The sequence below is a fragment of the Cervus canadensis genome, chromosome 10, assembly GCF_019320065.1.
Source record: "Cervus canadensis isolate Bull #8, Minnesota chromosome 10, ASM1932006v1, whole genome shotgun sequence".
In the NCBI taxonomy this organism is placed as follows: domain Eukaryota; kingdom Metazoa; phylum Chordata; class Mammalia; order Artiodactyla; family Cervidae; genus Cervus; species Cervus canadensis.
Genome location: NC_057395.1, coordinates 10,233,132 through 10,247,539, shown reverse-complemented (window position 1 = coordinate 10,247,539; position 14,408 = coordinate 10,233,132). Strand labels below are relative to the sequence as shown.

General features: G+C 54.5%; 1 protein-coding gene across 6 annotated transcripts in view; it reads left to right on the top strand.

The window, feature by feature from the left end:
* LOC122447858 (ninein-like protein) overlaps positions 1–14,408 on the top strand; it is a 115,181-nt gene that overhangs the window by 74,497 nt on the left and 26,276 nt on the right. For 5 of the 6 annotated variants that reach the window (XM_043478560.1, XM_043478563.1, XM_043478559.1 and 2 more), the window contains 8 exons: positions 1,886–2,076; positions 2,702–2,854; positions 4,338–4,505; positions 6,016–6,152; positions 7,373–7,513; positions 11,263–11,437; positions 12,308–12,418; positions 13,245–13,325. In XM_043478560.1, the coding sequence (XP_043334495.1) occupies positions 1,886–2,076; positions 2,702–2,854; positions 4,338–4,505; positions 6,016–6,152; positions 7,373–7,513; positions 11,263–11,437; positions 12,308–12,418; positions 13,245–13,325 (1,157 nt within the window). The remainder of the gene's footprint in view (positions 1–1,885; positions 2,077–2,701; positions 2,855–4,337; positions 4,506–6,015; positions 6,153–7,372; positions 7,514–11,262; positions 11,438–12,307; positions 12,419–13,244; positions 13,326–14,408) is intronic. The other variant, XM_043478565.1, reaches the window with a different exon arrangement.

Below are 14,408 nucleotides of genomic sequence, written 5' to 3'. Positions count from 1 at the left end.
CTGAGTGATTTTGGGCTTTCTGCCCAGAGACTGCTTAGGGTTCTTCTTTCCATCCAGGTTAGAACTCATACTCATGCACAGACTTACTCAGAGGACGTACTCACCTTGTCTGCCCGCCCTGAGAACACACCCTGGTGTCAGAATTGTTTTTACCTTTTTTTGGTTCCTGCCTTTGTTTATTTATTTAATTTTTAATTTAAAATGTATTTATTTGGCTGTCAGGTCTCCGCTGTACCCTGCAGGATCTTCATACGTCATTTGGGACCTTTCATCGCAGTGCACAGGTTTCTCTCTAGTTGCAGGGCACAGGCTTAGTTGCTCCACGGCATGTGGAATCTGAGTTCCCTGAGCAAGGATTGAATCCGAGTCCCCTCCATTGCAAAGTAGATTCTTAACCACGGGACCATCAGAGAAGTCCAAGTTTTTCCATTTTTACCTAGAACGTTCAGATGTTTTAAGCCAGAAGAGGTCTTGGAAGTGGCCCTCCCCTTGTGTTTTCCTCAAGCCTATATACAGCGTCATTCATGAGCAAGGAGGCCTAGCATTCCTCAGGAAAGGACTTTCTGAATATTAGTTGGGTTATCACAGTAAACGCCAAGATGACTCCTCTCTGGAGAGTTCCAGACCACTGACCGAGAGCTGGGGTCTGGTCAGGTGCAGGGAACCCTCGTCCTGTGTTGGGCAGGGTGGTGCAGTCTGGGCATTGAGGGAGCTCTGCTTTGAAGCCTTGCTTATCTCAAGAGAGCTCTTTGTGGCCACCCCAAGGTCTGTCCTCTCCCAAAGGGTGTTTCTCTGGCCAAGCTTCAGAAACCTCAGTAAGCCACCTGGCTAACCTAGAAAGGCTATGAAACCTGGCCGTCTGTCACCTGGACTTGCTGCTGAGTCTGCATCTTAAAGACACTTATGGCTCCTGATGTGAGGTGGTATGGAAACAGCCCACCTGGGGGCATTTTTGCTGGGGGGAAAAAAAGAAAATAGATAACACTCAACCTGCATCCAAACTACCCTTTGGTGCTAAGTTCCTGTTTACAGGAGATATTAGGGATGGAGGTCCAGGAGGATGGGGAATAGGGGGTGGGTGGGAGGTGATCCAGCAACTCTGGGGGAGTAACCACACACACAGGGAGGATTCTGCATTGATGCTGAGTTGAAGAAATCAGCCATCTGGAGACTTGGGAGAGAACTGGGACGTCGTTGTTGGGTTGTAGGGCTATTGTCACACTGGGGTCAGGAGTGCATACGAAACACTCAGGGGTGAGAACATGGCAGCTGGGATTTGCCTTCACATACTTGGGCCAGGGACTTCTGCGGTGATTTATTGTCTAGGAGTCTGCACTCCCATTGCAGGGGGCCCAGGTTCCATCCCTTGTCTGAGAACTAGAGCCCCCATGCTATAACTGAGAGTTTTCATGCCATGACTAAAAAGATCTCACCTGCAACAACCAAGACCCAGAGCAGCCAAATAAATATTAGAAAAGCAAAAAATACATGGGAAAGAACAAACGTGTAGATGAAGCCGGGGTGAAAGGCAAGGGACAGGGTCATTGGCTTTTGTTGGACTGTGCTCTTTGCTTTGGACAGGTGTGAAGAGCTTCTAGACATTAAGTTTTTAAACCTGGACTTTTTATTTTAAGCACAAACCTTGTAGGCATGCTCCCAGTGCCACAGCTTCTGTAGGCTCCCTTCAGAAAATGCCTTCCCCACATGAAGCAGAGTCCCCCTTTTATTGTGAAATTTTGCATAGAATTAAATTGGAAGAATTGCACGGTGAGCCCCGTGTAGCCACCATCAGAAGCTTGACTCTCCCAACGTGTCTGTCTGCCCATCTGTCAGTCCATCTGATTTCAGAGTAAAGTACCACCTTGGTGTGTTTCCCTTGCTTCAGGCCAGCTACCAGCCTGGGGTTCTGAGGTCTTCGGGAGCCCCCGGAAACCCCGCAGCCTCTCCTTCGACACCCTCGAAAGCCGGGTCCGAGGCCTCTGGGAAGAGCTGGGTGTGGGCAGCAGCGGCCACCTCACAGAGCAGGAGCTGGCCCTGGTCTGCCAGACCATCGGGCTCCAGGGCCTGGCGAAGGAGGTGAGGGGATGGGACAGACCGCCCCAAAGGGCTGGGTCTTTGTTGTTGGTACTGGGCCTGGAAAACCCCTTCACCCTCAGACATTGATTCAGTTGTCACTGTCCAGCCTAAAATCCTGTGCTGAGTCCCAGGGCTTGTGCCGAGGGTCCATCTCGGGCCACCTTCACACAGGACGCTCCTCTGCCTGGAGCTCTCTCCCCTCTCTGGCCTACTGCCCAGCCCAAGGGTGGTGCCCATGGCCTCTGGCTGTGCCCCCCGGCAGCTGTGTTCAGCCCTTCCCTCCTTCAGGGCCCAGGGGAGGAGGGGGCAGTGTGATGGGACAGGCCCCACCTTGCTGACCCCGAATTGCTGGGATTCTGTACACGCATGTTCTATACATACATGTCCCAGCAGACTCCCTCACAGCGGACTCGGGGTGGGTGTTTGGGAGATGCGGGATACTCAGGTGACCATTCACAGCTGGTGGAAACTGACCAGGCATGTGGATTTCACAAGCCACAGCCAGGAAGCCAGTGCTCCAATAGCAAGCTGCCTGCTTGGGGAGGGTGGGCATCGAGACTGGGCAGGGTGGTAAAGGCTGCTCGGGAGCAGCCTCTGAGCCGATGCCTGAGGCGCCTTTATTTAGGAACTTGAAGACCTGTTCAACAAGCTGGACCAAGATGGGGACGGCAGAGTGAGTCTGGAGGAGTTCCAGCTTGGCCTGTTCAATCATGGGTCCCCTCGACCGCTGGAGCTGGCCCCGCTCATCAAACTCAGCCGGTCCGGGTCTCATTACCAGGTAAGGTGGGGCCATTAACTCATGAAGCCCAGGGTGACTGCTGTCACTCTCCTGAAGACCTGAGCTCTCTGCCTGGTCCCCAGAGTGGGTGCTGGGAGGCGGTCGGAGTGACCTGACCTGACATCACTTCTGCCTGGCTGTGCGCCACTGGTGAGCTGCTCGCCTTCTCTGTGCCTCACGTTCCTCATCTGTACAGTGGACGCACCTCACAGGGGTCTTACGTGGATTCTCTGGGGTACACTGCGTTCCACCCAGAGCACCCGGCGCCTCCTCCCTGGAGGGCAGAGTCACTATCAGGGCCATGCCTTCCCTGGGATTAACCCTCCAGGCTCTCCTGGAGCTGTGTTCTCCCCGTCACGTTGTACTGATTTTCATCCTGCACGAGGCCAGCCAGAGGCAAGCAGATTTTCTTTACACTGTGATGTTGGCCGGTACATTTGGTTCATCTCTGTCTCGGGGTGGTCAGGGCCCCTTCTCCCACCGCAGGGCACAGATGTCCTGGGGAGTCTTGCTGCCTCCTCTTTGGCAATGTGGCTGATCCTGTAGTTTGTAGTTTGTGGGCGGCGGTGCAGGAACAGTGGCCTTGTTCTCTCCTGGGCTGGGCGTGGCCAAGAATCAGGTTTCTGCCCCTGAAGCCACTGAGACAGGGAAGGAGTCAGGGGTAGTGAGGACAGTGCCTGGCCACCTGAGGGCAGGGACCGCATGGTGCCCAGAGCCCGTAGAGGGCAGGGACGGCATGGTGCCCAGAGCCCGCGGAGGAGGGCTCCTCCCAGGGGCCTCGGCCCCTTTTTCCTTCCCAGGAAGCACTGACGTGGCAACGGGGCCACGGCCTGTGCGTGTGGACACCGGTGTGGGGCCTCACACAACTGACCGAGGTTCTCCTGCTCCATCAGGGGAGCCCCTGGGTCTGGTGGTCCGGGGACACCAGCTGCAGAGAGGAGGGGGCCGCTGCTCCTCCTTGTTCTGGTCCCAACAGCAAATGCGTGTCCCAGGGCCCTCCCTGGGGCGGGAAGCACAGCTTCCTGGCCTCACCTCAGCCTCACCCATCAGCTTTCCGGCTGAGGGATTTTTCTGCCCTTGTCTCCCGCCCTGAATGCTGAGGACACATGCCCTCCGCTCAGGCCGCCCCGCCTCTTCTAAAGCCCTTCTTGGGTTTCTCTGCAGAGACTGGGTTTCCCTCAGCTGGCGTGTGCCTTCCCAGGCCCACCTTCTGGGAGGACAGGCGGGAAGCCATTGCTTTTTGAGAGAGAAGTTCCCTTGGGTGGCCCCGCATGTGCATCCCCCTGCATGGCCTCAGGCAGACGGCCCTGAGCCCTGTGCTCCGGTCGTCTCCGTGGAGCCTGCAGTCCCCGCAGGTCCTCCTGACACCCTGTTCCCTGCAGCAGGGATCAGGGGGAGGCCGCACCTGCCAAGAACAGGTGGTGAGGTCACAGAAGGTGCGTGAGGAGGCCGCGGTCCTCATGGCGCTGGTGCCCGCATGCAGGTCCTGGAGGAGAGTGTCGGCCAGACCACCACGTCGTCCCTCGTGTCCGTGTGCTCCGGCCCCCGCCTCTTCTGCAGCGTGGATGACGGCAGCGGGTTCGCCTTCCCGGAGCAGATCATCTCCTTGTGGGCCCAGGAGGGCGTTCACAATGGCAGGGAGGTCTTGCAGGTGGGGGCCAGCCATGCAGCTGCCCCAGCAGAGGCGTCTGGGCGGGGGAATTAGGGGGAGATGCGGCCCATGAGGGAGGCTGGCAAGAGAACCTTGCAGACACAGGCCCCATAGAGGGAAGGCCCGTCATCCTCACTCTTTGCTTTATTTTTTGATATAAGTATGTAGGACATCTTAACTTAAAAGCATAATAAGTAAACAGTAGAAAAAGCCCACAGCCTGAAACAAATCCCTTAGAGGGTAGGTTTCAGTATCTCAGACTCACCCCACAGTGCGTGTTGGCCTCCGAGCCGATCCTCGGTCCTGGAAAACAGGAGGGCATCTTAGTGACTGCAGCACGTGGGCGTAGACACCAGGAGGCGGCACCCACATGTGTCGCGTGGTTTTTCTAATCTGGAAGCTGTTGCCCAGACCTCTGTGTCCTCTGCTCCCACCGTGATTTCATTGCTGAGAAGCGTGTTCTCAGCATCTTGTGGAGGCAGCTTCCAGGCCGCTCCACACGCTTTAGCGTCCTGTCATTTTTCTCTGAGAACTCTTGGGGCCATGGAGAAGCATGGAGATTCAAGTCCCCGTCTCCTGGTTTACAGGAAGGGCTTCCCCGTGGGCCCTGCCCCACCTGTGTGTCTGCAACTTGTGGTCACAAGCACCAATCGCTGAGAGAGCAGCCCCCGCACCAGTGTTATCACTAGGCCGCCGGCAGGCACGCGGGCATTCCTGGCCTGCTCTTTTTCTTATTGTGGTAAAATATAGAAAGCAGTTTTTTCTTCTTTCGACTTTACCTTCGCCAGTCCCGAGGGGAAATGGCTGTGACTTTCGGAAATACTTGGCTGTGGCTCATCACTCTAGCAGTCATGTTTCCACCAACAGAACCGGCATTGTTCCTATGTCTGTTTGTGCTGTTTAGAGATATATTAAGGATTCTTTGTGTCTGACATGGCAAGAACTCAACTCAAACTGGCTTGGGCAAGAGGAGGACATCAGGGGTCTTTGTGATCAGTTGGGGAAGAAGGAGGATGTTTAGGCTTGGGGGTCCTGGCTCTGGGGGTTGTCAGGACTCTACTGGCCTCTTGGTCTTGGCTTCAGGTCTAGCACCCTCGCGCTGCTCCCCAGGACCCCGTGGTCTATACAACACTTGATTTGACAGAGACAAAGCCCTTCTCCAGCCTCCCTGTCAGTCCCCAAAGTTCTCTGCTTGCATATGCCCCCTTCTCTGTCTGTCCCTTTGTCCAAGCAGGGGACCTCTGTCCAGCCTGAGTCATGCCCATCTCCGAGGCAGGGAGAGTGAGGGGAGGAGCTATATGTTGACAGTGGGAGGGGGACCTCAGTGTTGACAGGGACCTGGGGAGAGGGACCCCAGAGGGATGGGAGCAGGGGAGAGGCTCCACTCAAGAGGTGGAGACTTTGCAGACAGAAAAGGAAGGTACTGGGACAGTGAAGTCTGGCCTGTGGGAGCCACAGGTGTCCGGAGACTCACTCATCCTGCCTGTCCGATGGGCCGTGCTGTTTTCAGAGCCTTGACTTCAGTGTGGACGAGAAGGTGAACCTTTTGGAGCTGACCTGGGCCCTGGAGAATGAGCTCATGATGGTGGACGGGGCCACCCAGCAGGCAGCCTTGGCTTGCTACCGCCAGGAGCTGAGCTTCTGCCAGTAAGAGCCCCACTGGGGGGGTGGGTGTGGGGTGCCGCTGGCCAGGCTGGCCTCCTCGCCCAGGGCGCGGGCAGCCAGCAGGACGAGAAAGGGTGCTTCCAGCACTGTCACAAACCACGGCATGACGATTGGCCCAAGAATGCGTTCCATTTTAATTGGATTTGGCTCCAGTTGAGCTGGATATTCAGGCTATCCATCTACTGAGCTGGTTGGCATAGAGATTGTTATTGTGTTTTTATTGATACTCTGAAGCTACAGAAAAGGTTGGCAGTAATTCCAGTCTCCGTCCTCACGACTTTGCATCTCGTTAGGTACCAACAGATGAGACCTCTGACGTCAGGCAACTCTGCAGAGGGGCCCAGAGGAAGACTGCTTTGGGAGGATGAGGAAGGGAGACAAGCTTGGTGCTTCTCCAGTGGGAGAAACAGGCACCAGGATAGCCGGTGGACTGAGCCTCAGGCAGGGCCTGGGGTGACCAGACAAAGACAGGCTTCGCTTCTGCTCTGGGCAATTCCCTGGCACTTACTCAGGTGCCAGGCTACAGGTGGCAAGGCTGTGACCAGGCAGGATGATGGGTGGCCAGCCTTCTCCCCTTCATGCGTCCAGTCCCAGGTTAGGTGCTGGGGATCCCTGGGCCTGAGGCCCAGCAGCAGGCAAGAGGGAGTGTGGATAATTTCCCACCTCTTCTAAGGCCATCTGGAGGGGTGAACACTGCACGCACCAGGCTTGAACCTTTGGTTCAGAAACCTGCTAGAAGCCCCATTGCAAGCCAGTTGGCTTCTTGCTGTATTTACTTCTGTAAAATAGACTCAATAACTGCAGAAACCATCCTGGTAGGTGGAGGGTCAGGCTTCCCAGGTGGCCCTAGTGGTAAAGAACCCTCTTGCCAATGCTAGTGCAACCTGATTGCCAATGTAAGAGGCGTGAGAGATGCAATTTCGATTCCAGTGTCAGGAAGATCCCCTGGAGGAGGGCATGACAGCCCACTCTAGTATTCCTGCCTGGAGAATCCAATGGACAGAGGAGCCTGGAGGTCTCAGTCCATAGGATTGTGTAGAATCGGACACGACTGCAGTGACTTGGCACGCACACACAGGAGGTGGGTGAGAGCCCAGCACCAGCCACTGCTCAGCACTCTTAGGCCAGCTGAGTTTGTTCCTTCAGACCAGCTCGCTAGGCCCAGAGCAGTGTCCCCAGTGATCCCTCCCTCCTTTCCGCAGGGAGCAGGTGGAGCAGATGGCCAGGGAGCGAGATAAGGCGAGACAAGACCTGGAGAAAGCTGAGCAGAGGAACCTGGAGTTTGTGAAGGAGACGGACGACCTCCACTCCGCCCTGGAGCAGCTCGCGGAGGAGAAGGTCAGGTAGGTTCTGCTGGGGTCCTGGGCCAGGGCGGATGGTGGACAGATCAGAGGAAAGCATTTCTGACCTATGAAAGTCTTCCCGTGTCTCTCAATGTGCCACTTGCCTCCCTGTGGTTCTTTGCCGTGGCTGCATCGGCCCCATCTCAGACAGGGTAGGCGCCGGGTCCCCCTGGACACACACGGGGCTGTGCACTGTGGGGCTCCGTGGGGCTCTCCGCTGGGGAGCAGCCTGACTGCACACGCCCTTCCTCTGCGGCCAGTGCTGCCCTCCCCAAGTGCCCACAAGCTGATGGCAACTTATTTCAGGCCACCAATCGGGGAGCTGAGAATGGATTTGCGTTGGTCTCAGCCTGGTTCACCTGATTCTCCCGACCACCCCGAAGGGACTTGGTGAAGTTCTTTCTGCATCAGAGAACTGGAGACTTGTTATCTCCATCCAGGAATCTGGTTGGGGGACACAAGGCCTCGAGGGCCATATGGGTGTTTGGATTTTGCTCCATGAGTAACACGGTATCAGCGGTACATTTTTAGAAATAGCATTTGTAGTTGTGTTAGATTACTCTAATAGAAAAGTATTAAGGGATACATATTCATTGTAGAAAACTTAGAAAATACAGTTACAAGGAAAAATAAAAGCAAATATTTCACGTCCACAGAGGTTATCACTCCCAACGTTTTCCTTAGTCCCTCGCTTCTTTCTGTTCATGTGGTCACGTTCAGAGAGGTGTCGTTGGTGTCGTGTTGCATATACTTTCTGATGGCCACAAAGCACCCGTCATGAGGCTCTGGCATATGTTACTGCACCTTCCCCTTTCAAGAGGGAAGTGATATGATCAAGTGTGTAAAACTTGCCCCAAGATCTGCAGGCTGTTAGGTTAATCATGCTCATCAAACTGTTTCCCTGAGTGACAGCTGCCCTTGTGCCCCAAAGCTCTGTGGTGAGTCTGAGGGAGGCCGAGCCAATCATTTCTGGTTCCGACCACAATCCATTGATTGTGGACCCAGCCAGGCTCTGTGAAATAAGAGTTCCCACTCGTCATCAGTCTGGATACACTGGGTTGGAGAATCCTGTTAAGCAGCTGTTTTAGTGATGCTGTTGTTCAGTCACTCAGTCATGTCCGAGTCTTTGTGACCCCACGGACTGCAGCACACAAGGCTGCCCTGTCCTCCACCATCTCCTGGAGTTTGGTCAAACTCATGTCCATTGAGTCAGTGATGCCATCCAACCATCTTGTCCTCTGTCATCCCCTTCTCCTCCTGCCTTCCATCTTTCCCAGCATCAGGGTCTTTTCCAGTGAGTTGGCTCTTGGCATCAGGTGGCCAAAGTATTGGAGCTTCAGCTTCAGCATCAATCCTTCCAATGAATATTCAGGGTTGATTTCCTGTAGGATGGACTGGTTGGATGTCCTTGTTATCCAAGGGACTCTCAAGCATCTTCTCCAACACCACAGTTCAAAAGCATCAATTCCTTGGCACTCAGCTTTCTTTATGGTCCAACTCTCGAATCCATGCATGACTAGTGGAAAAACCATAGCTTTGACTAGATGGACCTTTGTCAGCAAAGTGATGTCTCTGGTTCTAATATGTTATCTAGGTTGGTCATAGCTTTTCTTACAAAGATCAAGCATCATTTAATTTCATGGCTTTGCAGTCACCATGTGCAGTAATTTTGGAGCCCAAGAAAATAAAGTCTGTCACTCTTTCCATTGTTGCCCTATCTGTTTGCCATGTAGTGACGAGACTGGATGCCATGATATTAGTTTTCTGAATGTTGAGTTTTAAGCCAGCTTTTTCACTGTTCTCTTTTACTTTCATCAAGAGGTTCTTTAGTTCCTCTTTGCTTTCTGCCATAAAGATTGTGTCATTCGCATATCTGAGGTTATTGATATTTCTCCTGGCAATCTTGATTCCATCTTGTGCTTCATCCAGCCTGGCATTTCACATGATGTACTCTTGATATAAGTTAAACAAGCAGGGTGACAATATACAGCGTTGACGTACTCCTTTCCCAATTGCAAACCAGTCTATTGTTCCATGTCTAGTTCTCACTTTTGCTTCTTGAAACCTGCATACTGGTTTCACAGGGGGTAGGTAAGCTGGCTTGGTATTCCCATCTCTCTAAGAATTTTGCAGTTTGTTGTGGTCTATACAGTCAGTGGCTTTAGTATAGTCAATGAAACAGAAGTATATGTTTTTTGTGGAATTCTCTAGTTTTTTCTGTGACCCAGTGGATGTTGGCAATTTGATCTCTGGTTCCTCTGCCTTTTCTAAATCCAGCGTGTACATCTGGAAAGTTCTCGGTTCACATACTGTAGAAGCCTAGCTTGAATGATTTTGAGCATTACTTTGCTTGCATGTGAAATGAATGCAGTTGTTGTGGTAGTTTGAACATTCTTTGGGATTGAAACACAGGAAAATAAAATCTGTCAATGCTTCCACTTTTTCTTTTTCTATTTGCCATGAAGTGATGGGACCAGATGCTGTGTTCTTAGTTTTTTGAATGTTGAGTTTCAAGCCAACTTTTCACTCTCCTCTTTCACCCTCGTCAAGAGGCTCTTTTGTTCCTCTTTGCTTTCTCCCGTTAGAGTGGTATCATCTGTGTATCTGAGGTTGTTGATATTTCTCCCGGCATTTTGCGTGATATGTTCTAAATATAAGTTAAATAAGCAAGGTGACAATATACAGCCTCAATGTACTCCTTTCCCAATTTTGAACTAGTCTGTTGTTCCATGTCCAGTTCTGTTGCTTCTTGACTCACATACAGGTTTCTCAGGAGGCAGGTGAGGTGGTCTGATATTCCCAGCTCTTGAAGAATTTTCCACAGTTTATTGTGATCCACATAGTCAAAGACTTTTAACTTAGTCAATGAAGCAGAAGTAGATGTTTCTCTGGAATTCTCTTGCTTTTTCTATGATCCAGTGGATGTTTGCAGTTTGATCTCTAGGTCCTCTGCCTTTTCTAAATCCACTTTGTAAGTCTGGAAGTTCTTGGTTTATGTACTGTTGAAGCCTAGCTTGAAGGATTTTGAGCATCACCTTGCTAACATGTGGAATATATGCAACTGTGCGATAGTGTGAACTTTCTTTAGCATTGCCCTCCTTTGGGATTAAAATGAAAAATGACCTTTTCCAGTCCTGTGGCCATTGCTGAGTTTTCCAAATTTGCTGGCATACTGAGTGCAGCACTTTAACAGCATCATCTTTTAGGCTTTTAAATAGCTCAGCTCCACTAGCTTTAGTGAGAAAGCTAAGGTTTGGCACTGTTTTCCCTGCTGATTGGAATGGTTGTTGCAAAAGATCACTGCAGCGTCTGAGGGGAAGGGCCCCCGCCCTGTCTTCTGTCTGCCTTGGGATTCGCTGTGTGCTGGTTTTCCAAGGCTTGTGGTGGAGGCTGGGTTCTCTGCGCCTTCAGTCACCAAGGGCCCTGATGCTACCTTATTTACTGATGCATTTTTTGATGACGTGGAGAAGGTTGAATGAGCAAGGGGTGCCAGAGACCCACCCAGAGGTCACCTGCTAGCTTGCCCCATGAGCCGAGGGACCCGCTGGCTCCCTTGTCTGTGTGGGGTAAGGGGGGCAGTTCATGAGGCCTCCACTGCCCCACAACACGGCTGCTCACCCGTCTATCAGGTTGGAATAATCGAGTCCCCAATGCCAAGGCCGAGTCCGCTGACGGGAGACCTTGGGGAGGGAGAGGCGCAGGTGGCGCCCCCGGGGAGCCCGATGCATCGTGAGCCGTGTGCCTTGCAGACGCCTGGAGCAGGGATACCAGGGGAGGCTGAGCCTCCTGCGGTCCGAGGTGGAGGTGGAACGCGAGCTGTTCTGGGAGCAGGCTCGGCTGCAGAGGGCCAGACTGGAGGAGGACCTGCAGCGCCTGCAGGCAGAGGAGACCGGCCTGCGCGAGAAGCTGACCCTGGCCCTGAAGGTAGGGGGTTCAGGGTGCTGTGGGGTGCCTCCTCAGGGCCCCCCTCCCAAAAAGAGGGAGGCTATATTGCCTGGGGGTCCCTCCTCCACAACCACCCCTTCCTGGGCCAGGACTGAACCCTCCCCGCGGCTCTGGGGGCTTGACGCTAAAGGACGTTTTCTGCAACCACAGAGAGAGCCCATTTCTCAGCCGAAGCAGAAGCGTCCTGACTTCTCCAGGAGAGTCCAGGCCTCCTCTGCAGCCATGTGGGCCACAGGATGGGGGCCCTGGGACTCTCGGCTCTGGGTCAGCGGCTGCCGCCTCGGCTGCCCCCCTGGGACCAGAGCACTCGACCAAAGACAAAAGCGTCACCCGCCCCCAGCCCTGGCTGTGTGACCTGGATCGGGGGTACTCTTTGGGGCTGTGGAGAGCGTCCCTGACCTGCTCCCCGCCTGTGTTCGCTTCCAGGGAGGTGGCCCCGGCCCCACCTGCTTCTCCTTCCCTGACTCGGGACTGTGGTTTCTGTCCTCACCTGCCCTGCCTCCCTCGCCTCCCTCCCCTAGAGGAGAAGCCGGGCCTGCCTTCTGACAGTTTCCTGTGTCTGCGGACACCGCCTTCCGTCCGGGGACTCCTGGGCTGTTGCGGTGCAGCTTCAAATCCGTCCTTTCAAAGATGGCTCGGGACGGGTTGTCGCCGCCTTCCACTCGTGCTGCTTGTGACCTTGTCGAGAGCTCGGGCGGGCGGGAGAGTCTCCCCCAGGGCTCCTGCTCCAGAGCCCTGCCTCTGGCTGGCGGGCGGGAGAGTCTCCCCCAGGGCTCCTGCTCCAGAGCCCTGCCTCTGGCTCCCTCCTCCATCCCCAGAGCTGGCCAACCACTGACCTGTGTCTCGTAGGAAAATAGTCGATTGCAGAAGGAGATGATTGAAGTCGTGGAGAAGCTCTCAGACTCAGAGAAGCTAGTCCTGAAGCTGCAGCATGACCTGGAGTTTGTGTTGAAGGACAAGGCAAGTCCTCTTGCTGACTCTGAGTCCCCAGAGAAGCGCCTGTGCGTGCTGGGTAAAGGGCATCAGGGTCTTGATGGAGAATACACAGGAGACGGAATTGGGTTTTTCTGCTAAACTTGCATGTGCTGCTCAGTCAGTCAGGTGTGTCTGGATCTTTGTGACCCCGTGGGCTGTAGCCCGCCAGGCTCCTCCATCCATGGAATTTTCCAGGCAAGAATTCCGGAGTGGGTGCCATTTCCTACTCCAGGGCATCTTCCCGATTCAGGGATTGACCATGCATCTCTTGCGTCTCCTACATTGGCAGGAGGATTCTTTAGCACTGGTGCCACCTGGGAAACCTAGAATTCTGTAATGGAGAGGAAATTATTAAGGCTACTTTGCCTGTATTTTCCTCCCCTTCAGGCAGTGCAGGGGTGCAGGTGACATCCCAGTAATGCCCTGCATGTTGACCTTCTAGTGACCGGACCTGGACCAGTCAGCAACTTCTGCACAGACCCCATTGCTGGGGTCTTGGTAGTGGGGGGCATAGAGGAGTGCTTAGAGACCTGGCCCTTTCCATCACCTTGAGGGGAGGAAGGTGCAGGTTCCGTGCAAGGGGCCTCCCAAGAGGCCGAGGCAAGAAGGCAGCCCAGGGACCACCTTCCTGAGATTCCGAGCATCCTTCTGCCCTGAGACCTTTTAAACAAAGGGTGGGGAGGAAGAGGAGGGACAGGTGGCTGCGCCTGCAGATGCTGAGTGTGTTGGGGCAGTAGGAGGGGGAGACAGCCCGCGCTGTCCCTGGCCTGAGGTCCTGGCCCTCATTTTCCTGCCTGCCCCTGTCTTTCAGCTGGAGCCACAGAGCACAGAACTCCTGGCCCAGGAGGAGCGATTCTCAGAGATCCTGAAGGAATACGAGCTTAAGTGCCGGGTAAGTGACCCCCTGCCCGAGTTAATGTCAGGGGCTGTCTGCTCCGGACTGGTGGCCCCTTCTACCTCCTGGCCTGCACGTGGAGGGGGGCCCAGCCCGGGTCCACAGGAGGATCCCTACATGAGCCAAGTGGGCACAGCCTCTGACACGGGCTGCCTCCTTCAGCTGAGGTCTTCTGAGCCTCGTGGCCCCTTCCACCTCCTGGCGTGAAGATGGAAGGGGACCCAGCCCGGGTCCACAGGAGGATCCCTACATGAGCCGAGTGGGCATAGCCTCTGACGCGGGCTGCCTCCTTCAGTCGAGGTCTTCTGAGCCTCGGCGACTTGGGAGGCCCCTTGCACGGAACCTGCACCTCCCTCCCCTCCCTCCTCCCCTCAAGGTGATGGAAAGGGCCAGGTCTCTAAGCACTCCTCTATGCCCCCCACTACCAAGACCCCAGCAATGGGGTCTGTGCAGAAGTTGCTGAGTGGTCCAGGTCTTGGCTGTGTTGCGTGGCTTGTGGTATCTTAGTTTCCTGACCAGGGATCAAACCCACACCCTTGGCAGTGAAAGCTTGGAGTCCTCAGTACTGGACTGCCGTGGAATTTCCCGAGCCTCGTGTTCTGCAAGGAGGCAGTTGGGACTTGGCCTGCCCAGCACCTGTGCCCGGCCCCACACGGGCTGCTCACCCCAGTCCCAAGGCTCCGTGTGTGTCCAGGCACCATGTAGGGCTTCATCTTGCTTCCTGTGGTTGAGTGTATGCGTTTCCTGGGCCAGACCTACATGTGAGCCCACTCAGCTGGCATTGCCACCATGCAGAGCAGGGTGTAGGTGGTGAACAGTCCCTGCTGGGAAACATCACACTCTTACTCCCTGGAGACTGTCCAGGAATCCGGCAGATTAACATGCTGTTTGGGGTTAAGGGTCTAGTATTCCCTTGCTGCTTAATGGTTTCCCTCCCGGTTAACGTAAGAACTGTCTCTCTGCACGTGATGCTTTGGCCACACCAGAGGTAAAGGGGAGCCCGTGCTGGTCTGCAGTGTGACGTGACCCCTGCCCCCTGCCCGCCACAGCCCGAATCCCGGTGCCCCTGCAGTCCTGTGT